The 12,468-nt window shown below is 47.3% G+C and overlaps 1 protein-coding gene across 2 annotated transcripts in view; it reads left to right on the top strand.

The window, feature by feature from the left end:
• Positions 1-11,753, top strand: part of WNT7A (Wnt family member 7A) — a 68,293-nt gene extending 56,540 nt beyond the window's left edge. For both annotated transcript variants that reach the window (XM_045851503.1, XM_045851501.1), the window contains exon 4: positions 9,407-11,753. In XM_045851503.1, the coding sequence (XP_045707459.1) occupies positions 9,407-9,886 (480 nt within the window). In that variant the 3' untranslated portion in view covers positions 9,887-11,753. The remainder of the gene's footprint in view (positions 1-9,406) is intronic.
• The last annotated feature ends 715 nt before the right edge of the window (positions 11,754-12,468 follow it).

Genomic DNA, 12,468 nt, shown 5'->3' with positions numbered 1-12,468 from the left:
TCATTTCAACCACATGTTTTAATCTGTCAAAGTGACTGAATTCTGACTGAGCACCTGAGCTGACTGGAGCCAGATTTCAGTGGCACCAAAATACCCTTCTGCTCCCCAGATGTCCTTCTTCCTGACTACTCACTCTGAAATTTCCTCATTATGCCCTCAGCACATACTCTTTCCTGTGTCTAGTTCCCCTTCCCGTTCCTTGTCTTAGTGCATAGAGTCTACATGCATCAAAGCCTGTGAGTCAACCCTGGGACCTCGCAATCCTCCACCAATCCTCCACCAATCATACACCACCAAGTCTTACTGATTTTGCTCCTTCTCTCCCTTCCACTGCCACAACCTTTGTTAGAACCACCATTGTGTCTCTGGCCTGGGTGATGGGGATACCTTTCTGCCAGATTTCCATCGTACCACTCTGACCTTTTCTAACCTAATGGCCTCTCCATTTGGAATGATCTTTGAAGTTGTCGGTTGGACCTCATCACTCCCCTGTGCAAAAACCCCTCCTTGGCACCCTCGGAATTAAGGATGATCCCAATGCTTCCTGCCCTCTGAGTGCCTCCCAGCTCCATCTCCCTCTCACTTCGCCAGCCACGCCTACCTCGTCCTGCTAAGTCTGGCCGACTCTAACTTATCCTTCTATTATCTGGCTGCCAGCTTGCCTTCCTGGGGAAGGCTTTCTGGAGCTGCACACAAGAGCAGCCCCTCTGTTCTGCTCCTTCACAGCACTCACCAACCTATAATCAGGTTTTGGGATGATCAGTTCCAGGGCTGCTCTGGCTTGGGTCTGCAGGCTTCAAGAAGGCAGAGACAGCATTTGCTTTCATCAGAGCAGGGTTGATGCCAGATATCACACAGCAGGTGCTCAGTGTAAAATGAGAGAGCAAGTGAATAAATGTTTCACAATGGGAAAAACTCACACTAGGTGTTTCTTTCACTTTGCACCTAGTCAGCACCTTTTCTATGCCAGGTGAGTCTCTACCAGAGGCTGAGGTGATGGAGGTGCATGTACTGGCCCTGGTCTCTCAGGAGTGTCACAGGTGGGGTTCTCCAGAAGCAGAGGCTAAGATAGAGTTCCAGGTTCAAGCTGTTTATCAGGGATCAGTGCAGAGAAAGGGGAAGAGCAGGACTGGGCAGAAGTGGAGCTGTGATGCTGGCCAGGCAGTGCTTCAGTGAGAACTCGGGAGGAAGTACTGCCCATCAGAGTGGCCAGACCTTGAGACCTGTGCCTCTCTCTGTCCCCGGCTGCCAGCCACAAGGAAAGGCTGCAGTTCTCTGCAGCTGGGACAGACCGTGAAAGATTGGACAATTGGACAATGTGTGCGGGATCCACTCCTGGTCCCATGGTCTGCTGGAGCTGGCTTCCGTGGGTTTGCAAGGCCATTGTTACATGTTCAGGGATTTGTGAGCATATTGCTAAATCCTTGGTTGTTTAAAATCAGGGCTTTTTTTTTAAGAGTCAGATTACAAGCACACCACTACCTATAGCTCTGAAACAAGATCTCCCTTGAAGGGGAATCTGGGTGGCATATCTCCATGTCCACCACAAATTGGCCTGATGTGGAGAGGCTGACAGGTAGACAGTCATCACAGCCAGGGTGACAACTACTCAACAGCCCAGGGAAGCTATGGAAACCCTGAGGGAGTCACTGATTGTTCTGGCAATCAGGGAAGGCTTTGTGGAAGAGGTGACTTTTTTTCTGACATGGCAGAATATTCAAAAGGTACAAAAGGCAATCCCATGAAAAGACTCCCATCCATCTGACCATCTTACCCACTCCAGGGGCCTGCCCCAGAGGCAGCCACTCTTACCAAGTTCTCCCATATTCTTCCAGAGATAGTATTCTGTCCTCTTATGAACACACATGCACAAGTCTTTTCTTTCTCGCACAAATGAGCTCATGCTCTGCATACATTTCTGCACCTTGCTTTTTTCTCTTAACCATGTATTTTGCAGATAAGACTTCATTAGTGAGTACAGAGCTGCCTTGTTCTAACAGCTGCAGGATGTTCCAGTTTATAGATACACCACTATTTACATAACTAGTCTGCAGTGGTGGATCTTTAGACTCTTTTGGCTTTTTGATATTTCAGATACTGCCTCTCTGAGGCTCTTTGTCATTTTGCACATGCACAAACCTCCCCAGAGCGTACATATTCAGTAGTGGAACTGTAGGGTCTAGAATCTGTAATGGCAGTAAATAGTGGCCTGCTAGGTAAGGAATAGCAGGTGCAGAGCTGAGAGGTGGACATGGAGGAAAGAGCACGGGACTGGGAATCAAGAGGACAGGGCTCATTCCGGACCCTGCCATGAGGGGCAGTGTGTAGCTCCTGGGGTTGTGGTCAGTATAATGGTCACATTCAGACTGGGAAGATAAAGGGAGTTTTCAAAGAGAGGGCTGTCCAACCACTTATGAATGGATGGATAAACTGTGTGAGATGGCCACACGATGGAATATTATTCAGCCATGAAAAAGAATTAAGTACAGACACATGCTACACCATGATTGAACCTTGAAAACATTACGCTGAGTTAAGGAAACTAGGCACACAAAAGGCCACATATTATATGATTCTATTTGTAGGAAATGTCTGGAGTAGGCAAATAAATAAAGACAAAAGGTAGATTAGTGGTCACCTGGGACTGGGAGGAAGGGAGAAATGGGGGAGTGACTATTACTGGGTATGGAGTTTTTTTTAGAGGATTGGACAATTTCTAAAATTAGTGGTGATGGTTATACAACTCTGAATATACTAAAAACCATTGAAGTGTATACTTGAACTGAGTGAATTGTATGGTATGTTAATTATATTGCAAGAAAGCCATTTTTTTAAAGAGAGATTGCTGATAAAACAAAGGACAAAGTTAAAGGAACCAAAAAGGATGGTGTAGCACCCTAGGGCTGTCCACAGTAAGAAGCCATGACTTCTTAGGCCTAAAGTGCCAAGAAGCTGGGCTGCTTAGACTCCTGGGGGGCTGTACTCAGAGGCCTTCCAAGCAGCAGCTGTGACCTCTGAGAGGGAGTGCAGCCATCCTGTGGGGCCAGCAGAGATGAGCAGGAGTAACTCCACGACTTTCCTCCTGCCCTCTTAGTTCCCTCCAGTACCCTCCACTGGCTAGACCCATCTGGAAGTGACACAGCTATATTCAAACCATCCCACAACCCAAATGCTCCGGGCCCAGTCAATCACCTGGAATGGTCGGGGTCCTAGAGCAAGCAAGCTCACTGGTGCAGCCCTACAATCTAGCCTCCTGGGGCATGGAGTGGGAGGAGGAGGTGTGGGGAGTAGCCTGGAGAGACGTGTGGAGGAGATCCTGCATACTCCGAACTGAGGCTTCTTCCTTTCTCTGAGTCTCCGTTTGCTCACCTGTGAAATGGGATGAAAATGCCCATCCCTCAGGAGATACAGGAAAATCTCACTCTGTTAGAGCTCTGAAAACATTTTGTGTCAGTTAAAGAGCATCATGGATCCGAGGCTGAGATTCTTAGAGAGAGACAGAAGCGGCCTTGGAAACCATCTAGTTCAAACCCTTAAGTTCAGATGGGGAAACAAGGCCCAGGGAAAGCACCCAGCCGGCGGCATGGGTGGCAGCACGGTCTCAACTCCCTACGTGCAGCGTCTCTGCTGAGGTCCTGTTTCTAACAGACTTTGTTTCGGAGCGGTTTCAGGTTCACAACAAAACAGAGCAGAAGTTTCCATGTCCCCCTGTCCCCACATACGTCCAATCTCCCTCATATGAGAGGCATATCTGTTACAACCAATGGGAGATCTTTTTAAAATCATACATCCCACTCCACTGGCTTCCCTGTCCACTCACAATAAAATCTCACCTTTTAGCCTAAGGAGGCAGGACAACTAATGTCATGCAGTGGCTTAGGTAGGATCCTGGAACAGAAAAAGGACATTAGGTACAAACCAAGGAAAGCTGAATAAAGTATGGACTTCAGTTAACAATAACATATTGGTATTAACTTATTAATTATAACATTTACTGTACTGATTGATGGAAGATATTAGTATTAGGGGAACTGGATGCAAGGTGTATGGAAACTCTCTTCACAGTTTTTCTGTAAACATAAAACTGTTTTTAAAAAATAAAGTTCATTTTCTAAAAACTGAATAAGAAAAGTATCTCACCTCCTTAGTGTAGTCTGTGGAGCCTGTGGGACGAGACCCCACCTGTGCCCCCTCAGCACCTTCCCCGTGGCTGCGTCATCGTGCTGCAGCCGCAGGCCTGGGCCCTGCTGTTGCTCACGTGGAAATGAAATGAGAGAATGAGTCTGTGCTGCCACGTGCTGGCCTCCTCTTGGGTCTGCCCTCTGCTTGAGTGTCATCTCAGAGAAGTTGTCCTCATCACCAAGGGCACATAGCCTCCCCTACCTCCTTTTTTACTCTCTGGCCCTTATTTCTGTTCCATTTTCTTCTTCTTACTCATTTTATTATTTGAATGAGTTACTTGTTCTCCTCTACTCCATAGAATGTGCTCTTTATAAGGGCTCAGTCCATCCCTCTTTTGTTTGCTTAGTCCCCGATACTCACATGATGCCAGCACATAGTATGTGCTCAGTTTGTTCCCCCAGTTCCTGTGAAGTTCAGTCCCCAGGCCTGCACTAACTGACCAGCAGTGACAGGTGGATATGAGTGGGGCCTGTGTCTGGAGCTGGAGGTGAGATGAGAACACAGCATCCTCCTCATGTCATCTGAGGCCCCGGTGGTTCTGAGACCCCAGACCACCATTGAGGAGAGAGGCAAAGAAGGACTACATGTGCTCAGAGCCTGCTGAGACCAGACATCTGGACCTTATGGATCTGTTTTCTCATTTCTTTGCCTTTTGCACTGAGGCTTCTTTGCATCCCAGTACGGTAAACTGGTAGACTCTGAGCAGTCTTATGTCACTGGTCAAGCTGGGGCCCAGAAGTGCGGCTAGGGACATAGAATATTGACAACGATCCATACCCACAGTTCCAAGCCCCTTCCTCCTCCACCCAGTTACTCCCCAAGGTTCTCTGGACTTCCTGTCCAACCAGCAATGCAGGGTTGCTGCTCGGGGTGATTGTTCGGGGCTGGGCATACTAGTTGTGGAATAGTCTGAGCATCTGTTGGTGAATTTACCTTTGGGCATTTCCTAAGAGAACCTGCTGCATGCCAAAGACTGGGAAGGTGTATGGGGTCATGTCATTTAGTTCCTGCAAACCCTTCAACTGTCTGACACTGATTCACAGTCCAGACCCTTCAAGTCTAAAGGGATCCTGGAAGTCCCCCTGGGCAGCTCAGAAGCTGGTAGCCAACCTGGCCTCAGTGGGTAGGAACAGTGTGTAAAGAATGTAGCTTTGTCCCAGACACACTTCCTCTGCTGTTGTCCCTGCCTCAGGGGAAGGGCTTGCTGCCTTTCTGTAATTTCCATCTGGGTCACTAGTCCTGGCCAGGAGGGCTGTGATTACACCCAGCTTAATTCAGACATAATGCGATCACTGGGGCTCTCAAAATGCAGAGTTTGCAGGGTTAACAGGCTGGTGCCATATGACTAGGGGCCCACACAAATACCCCACAGCCTCAGGCAGCCACAGAGGAAGAGGGAGACAATGTGCAGGAGGCAGCACGCTGAGGTGGCAGCTGCACCCAGGCCCACGAGGAACCTAGTCTTCAGCATTGGCACTCAAAGCCCAGGGTGCACCTCAGCAAAAAATGTTTGGTGTCACACAGTTGCAGATACAGCTCAATAGGTTCTTACTAAAACACTCCAATGACTTTTTAAAAACAACTGTATTGAGATATAATTCATATATCATACAGTGCATTCATTTAAAGCATGCAGTTCAACAGTTTAAAAAATATTTTCAGATATGTGCAACCATCACCACAATTAATTTAGAATATTTTCGTTACCTCAGAAAGAAACCTGTACCCTTTAGTGGTCACTCCCTGCTTCCGCAACCTCCTCTCAGTCCACTCATCTATCTTATGTCTCTATAGATTTGCCTTCTCCAGACATCCACTATGCAATTATATAATTTGTAACCTTTTCTGACTGGCTTCTGTCACTGAGCATCATGCTTTCAAGATCCATTTATGAGTAGCAATGTGTCAGCACTTCACTCCTTTTTATGGCTGAGTAAGATTGCATTTGTGGATAGACCACATTGTGATTTTGATTGGCATTTCCCTAATGATTAGAGATGTTGAACATCTTTTCACATGCTTATTGGGCATTGTACCCATTGCATTTTTATAAACTGCATGACATAGCTTACATGCAAAAAGAAGGCACAAAGACCATCTGTGTTTATTTAAAAGAATAATTATAAAGTACCCATATCGAGGAATGGAAGAGTGCCAGGACCCCGGAAGCCATCTAGGTGACTCTCAGCAACCACAGCCCCTTGCTCCGGACCCTAGGGACAAACAATGTCTTGGTATTTGTGTTCCTCATCTCTCTACTTTCCATACATTCCCTCTGTATGTGCCCTGAAGAATCCAGTTTTGCCCACTTTTGAACTTGATACAGATGAAACAATTCTATGGAAATCTTTCAATTGCTTCTTTTCCTCCCTGCTGTGTCTCTGTGGCTATTTGCTGACATTGCCCTACAGTGTGCTGATGAGTACACACGCCTCAGTTCATTCATTCTGCCATGATGAACAGACACCCAGAGGGTGCCCAGTTTGGCATCGTCATGAACACTGCGGCTGTGAGCACCCTGAAGCCTGCTTCCTGTACACACACACACACACGTGTGTTTCTCTAGGCTACACAAGTTGCACGTTTTCTATGTATCTTCATCATTGGGAACACCACTGTGTCTGCCTTCCAGCCAGCAGTGTGTGCAGGTCCCAGGGGCTCCATGTCCTCGCCAGCACTGAGCAGCATAGGAATTCGTCTGGCATCCTCAGCATTTCTGTGTCAAAGTCTCTGATGGCACTGAGACCTCAGTCAGCCAGCTGTCATGCCTCAGAAACACCACCTAAACCTGCCCCCAGCATGCATCACACCTCTGAGCCTCACTCCTTCCACATGCTTTTTAGGCCAAGGCAGAAAGGTGGGCTGGACATCTGGGAACTCTGTCCTCACTGATGACCAAAAGGGACACCTGTGTTATTTGGGTGGCTACTCATCAGTACCAGCTCTAAGTGTGTGGAAGTCACATGAGGGTATTGACACCTAGTATGTGCTCTGTCACACTAGGTGTCCTGCTAGTTCAGTGCCTAATCTGTCAGAATCTCAACATTTGCAATGTTTGCAGCATTGCTGGCTTCTTTGATTGCAAGTACTGTGTTTGAAACACAGGTGACCCTGCCTTCCTGTTGAGTATAGTGACCAAGCATTGGTCACATCCTCCTGGAAGCAGAGCAACTAGGGCTGGTCAGACCATAATTAAAGGCCCATTCTTGGTGACAAACCTCTGTGTCCCCAATACCCACACAGGCCCAGCACAGACAGTAGCACTAGTGACTACTTTTTGAATGTCTGATTCTGTTCTAGCACTCCGCCTTCGTCAGAAATGACAAAATTGCTTTCACTCCATGTTTCAGTGAAGGCAGCTGAGCCCCAGAGATGGGGTGTGTCAACCCCAAGGCACATAGCTAGCAAGCAGGCACAAGCACTGGGGTTACCCCTCAGCAGTGGGCCTCTGATGCCACGCCCACCAGTGTGCCCGCTCTGGGAGCTAGCTGAGCTTCAGCTTTTCTCTGTAAGTGGGATCATGCTAACCTGAATGAGTTAAATAAGCTGCATATATAAAAGCACGGTCACAGTGTGTGTAGAAGTGATTAATAACTGTTCAGTTATTTACTAATTTATTCACTTATTTTTTCACTGTGCAACAGGCAAAAGTAATTTGACTGTCTGGAGGAAGGACTATGAAAATGCTCATGTACTGTGATGCAGAAACTATGCTCACTCACACACCCCCATCCAGTGCCTGGTACACAGTAGGAGCTTAATAAATGTCTATTAGGATAAAATAGGCTGAAGATGATGAGGAAGGAAGAGAAGCTTTTGTTCCAAATATACTTGCTTCCACATTATGTATAGTTAAAAAGAAAGAAAGAAAGAAAGAAAGAAAGAAAGAAAGAAAGAAAGAAAGAAAGAAAGAAAGAAAGAAAGAAAGAAAGAAAGAAAGAAAGAAAGAGGGGAAGGAAAGAAAAGTAAAAAAAAAAACACTGAAAACAGTGTAAATACCCTGTACTATTGGGGGAGTGGCAAATGCTGCCTTCTTTTATCACTGGGATAGACAAAGCTGAGGTTAGCAAAACATGGTCCATGGACCATGTCTGGCCCTATATATGTAAATAAAGATTAAATGAAAACCAGCCATTTAGTTTTGCCTGTCTTTGACCTTCACAATATGTTCTCTTTAGTGTCCAACTTTTTTCACTTAACATTACATCTTAGAGGTCTGTTCTTCTTGTATTAGTAGTTCATTCTTTTCCACTGCTGTCTGGTAATTCATCATATGATTGCAATTAGTCACTATTTATTATTATCCCCATTCTATATATGGAGACACTGCAGCACAGAGGGCTGAAGTAAATTTCCCAAGGACACACAGCAGATTTGTGTTAAATCTGGAATTTGAACCCAGAGCCCAGAATCTGTGCTGTAACCACCCCTCCCACATACAATGCTGCCTCTCATGCAATGATGATGGAAGCCCAAGGGTCTCAGGAACTCAGAAGAAGGGACACATCCGACCTGGTAGCCAGGGAAATATGCCAGAGAAGCTTAAATTAGAGCCATGGTTTCCATACTTATATGTCCACAGGGCCTGGCAGGTATCATAAGTGATCAACGCAGTTGACTTCTGAAAAACCATGGCTTAGGGTCAGGAATGTAATAGGAGCAGTGAGGACTATGGCAAATTGAAGGATACCAACCAAGAGGACACCTTTTGGTATAGGTCCAAGCATTGTTGCCATATGACAATACTGGCAAAGATTGTGGTGAGCCAGCACACAGCAGGGCAACCAGACTGGCATTTGTGGCCAGATTCTATGCCAGGAAGTCAGCACTCAGCTGCACCATTTATTAAATAATTTAACTATCACTCCAGGGTTGCCAGATGCACTTTCTGTTTGGAAAAAAAACCATGGAAGTCTACTTTTAAGTCCCCTGGTTCCAAAATTATTTTAAACCTATGCAGACCAAAGAGAACTTATGTGTGATCTGGACTGGCCTGAACAATCTAAGGACCACACAGGACCTGGGAGGCAATGAAGGCGAGTTAGTTCCAGGTGGAAGGCACAGCACAAGGGCTGGAGATGAGAAGAATTTGAATCCAGGCCTGAGTTTCCTGCACCAAAAAGAAAAACAAAAGCCAAAGCCAGCTAGTTGAGGGAGGGGGTGGGCCGGCCTGGGTGGCACGTGCAGTGACGTGCACTGTGTTCTTCCCTCCCCACCTCTGCAGATCCTGGAGGAGAACATGAAGCTGGAGTGTAAGTGCCATGGTGTGTCAGGCTCCTGCACCACCAAGACGTGCTGGACCACACTGCCGCAGTTCCGTGAGCTGGGCTACGTGCTCAAGGACAAGTACAACGAGGCTGTACATGTGGAGCCTGTGCGCGCCAGCCGCAACAAGCGGCCCACCTTCCTGAAGATCAAGAAGCCACTGTCATACCGCAAGCCCATGGACACGGACCTGGTGTACATCGAGAAGTCACCCAACTACTGCGAGGAGGACCCCGTGACAGGCAGCATGGGCACACAGGGCCGTGCCTGCAACAAGACAGCCCCCCAGGCCAGCGGCTGTGACCTCATGTGCTGTGGCCGTGGCTACAACACCCACCAGTATGCCCGCGTGTGGCAGTGTAACTGCAAATTCCACTGGTGCTGCTATGTCAAGTGCAACACCTGCAGTGAGCGCACCGAGGTGTACACGTGCAAGTGAGCCCAAGACCGCACTGCGCGTGCCCTCAAGTCAGGTCCCTTGTGGGGAAGACCGGTCTCCAAGCTGCACTCGCCCTGGCAGGTCACTTCCCCAGACTTCCACAGGGAACTGCCAGAATGCTGAGCTTGTCTTTTCTGCTGCAGAGGCACTTGCAGGGTTTCCTACAGGACCTGTGGGGAAGGGCTCCCCAGAGCCCTTAAGGGTTCTAGTCCACACCCAGTGCTGCTGCTCCAGCTACTCCGGGCCTGCCTGGGGCCTTCCTTAGCTGCAGTAGAGCCTTCCACAGCAGGAACTCTGGATCTTTGGGCCTCATCATAGCAATATTTAACAATTTATTCTGATTTTAAAAGTAATATTAATTTATTTAATTAAAAAAGTCCTTCCACTCATTGGGATCCGTTTTCTGCAAAATGGGCTGCTTGCTTTCTTTGCAGGAAAATTTTGTCACTAGGACAAGAAGCCAGGTACAACTGTACAAAATTATTCTTTAAGCAGACATTTCTACTAGCTGATTCCACAAATATCCCTGCACTAGATGTTTAAGAACAGAGATGTCCATGTCCTTTACATATATAGATATACATACACTTTTTTTTTTGTTTGTTTGCTGCTACTTATCCAGACATTTAAGCTAGTCCAGATTTGGAGACATTTTTCAGAAAACATTTCCTACCCTTTAGTTCTCCCCAACTCAAACTTCACCCTTAGAAAAACCCAGTTTGGAATATATAGAAAGAGGAAAGATAATAACTCCCAGCAGTTTCCATCTTTTAGAAAGTGAGCCTCTGGATAAGAGAGAATATTTTGTAAGAAACTATTTTTATATGAATATTTTATTTATATTGAGCCTGACTGTATCATTCCAAGGCCTGTGCTTCTTCTTAATTCTAGGGCTTGCTTTGGGGTAAGGAGGGCAAGGCCTGGGTATGGGGTCAGGCCCCACGAGGACCCTCACATGGCTGGGTTTTTGAGTTCTGTTAGCCAAATGGGCAAAGGCATCCAGTGGGTGCCTGTTCTATGGTGTCATCCATGTCACCTGGAAAAGGAATTAGATCCTCAGTTCAGCCTGTTATACTCAGGCCTTTAGAGCAACATCACTGAGTGGTGACCTCATGATGAGCCATGTGGTAGGTAGGTCTGTGTGTCCTCAGCATTGCGTGAGCATCGCAGGGACTTAGTCATTGCCACTGGGCAGAACCCAGCTCAGGGAGCCTACTCCTCACCAGAAAGCCCCTGCCATTGCTGTGCGTCTCAAGGGGTAAGGGTGAGGTGCAGTCTTCAGTTATGGGGCAGAAAAACTCGAGTGAGGAGTCCCAAGCACATCTGGGCTTTCTGGATGTCACAGTCCCAGGACAGACCATCAGAGAGAGGGGCGTGGACGAAGCCTCCCCTCTCTGGGTCCTCCTTCATCCAGTGCCTCTGAACTTGGAAAGCTTTCCTCAAGGAGGCTGTGTGTGTTCTGTGTCCATTTGTGTTGTGTGACTTTAGGGAGTCTTGGGGTAGTCATGTGACTTTGTGCTTCCGTGTACCTCTGGGGTGTTGATGTGTGTATATCTTGTGTGCTCCTGTGTGTACCCAACTATCTCTGTCTCTCTCCATCTGTGTGCCTGAAAAATTTGGGTGGTGTGTGCCTGTGGGTGTGTGCCTATACATCTCTGCTTGTTGGGGAAGGCTTGTGGTGTTGAGTCAAACTATAGAGACTTTTGGTAATTGTGTTGAGCCATGAAGAGATGGCACCTCTGAACTCTATGCCCACAGACACTGGCTAAACTCAGGTACCTCTGAGACCACAGCCCCACTGCCCCTTGCCCTGGGAGCCCTCCATGTCTAGGCTGTATTGGACACTCCAGGGAGAGCACTGGGCCTGGATCACAGCATGGACAAATAAAATGGCTGGACAGTTGGTTGATTTCTTCCCTTGGACCATGTTTTTCTTCTTTGGTGTTAGAATGGATAGGCATGTGAAGGAATGAGTGGATGGATGGTTGGATGGATGGATGGATGAATAGATAGAAGGATAATGGGTGAATTGGTGGACAGATAGATAGGTGGATAATAGCTGGGTGGATGGATTGATGGATAGACGAATGGGTGGGTGAGTGGGTGGGTGGGTCCATGGGTAAGGGAGAAAGAAATGCAGAAGTTTCTTGAAGTGCCCCATGTCACAATTTATCTCTGCCTTGGAAAACCTACAGTGTCTACCATGAGCAAAGAGGTTTCTCAAGCCTTCAGTCCCTTTGCTGTTGGCTGGCCTCCTGGCACCTGAGAGTGAGGGAGGTTCTGATCAGCCTCTCCAGATGATTATTTAATGTTAATCACATAGGGATTATACATAGGGATGATCACATAGGGATTATACATAGGGATGATATCAGAAGTCATCCCTATGTGTTGTCTTGCTATTCAAATGAAGAGTGGGCCTGGCAGGAGGGCAGCTGGACTTGTGAGGAGAATGGCTGGGTCAGCTGCTGGCCTATCACTTGGCTCCTCAGCGAAGTGTTAGTTTCCAACCTAGGGGCTTGCCCTCCCTCTAAGGTACCCAGCTCAGCTGTGCTCTGAGCCTCAGTTTTTTCACCCTTAAA

The sequence above is a fragment of the Phyllostomus hastatus genome, unplaced genomic scaffold, assembly GCF_019186645.2.
Source record: "Phyllostomus hastatus isolate PE091 unplaced genomic scaffold, TTU_PhHast_1.1 phas_contig_86, whole genome shotgun sequence".
NCBI classification, from domain to species: domain Eukaryota; kingdom Metazoa; phylum Chordata; class Mammalia; order Chiroptera; family Phyllostomidae; genus Phyllostomus; species Phyllostomus hastatus.
This window is presented reverse-complemented; position numbering and strand designations above follow the sequence as displayed.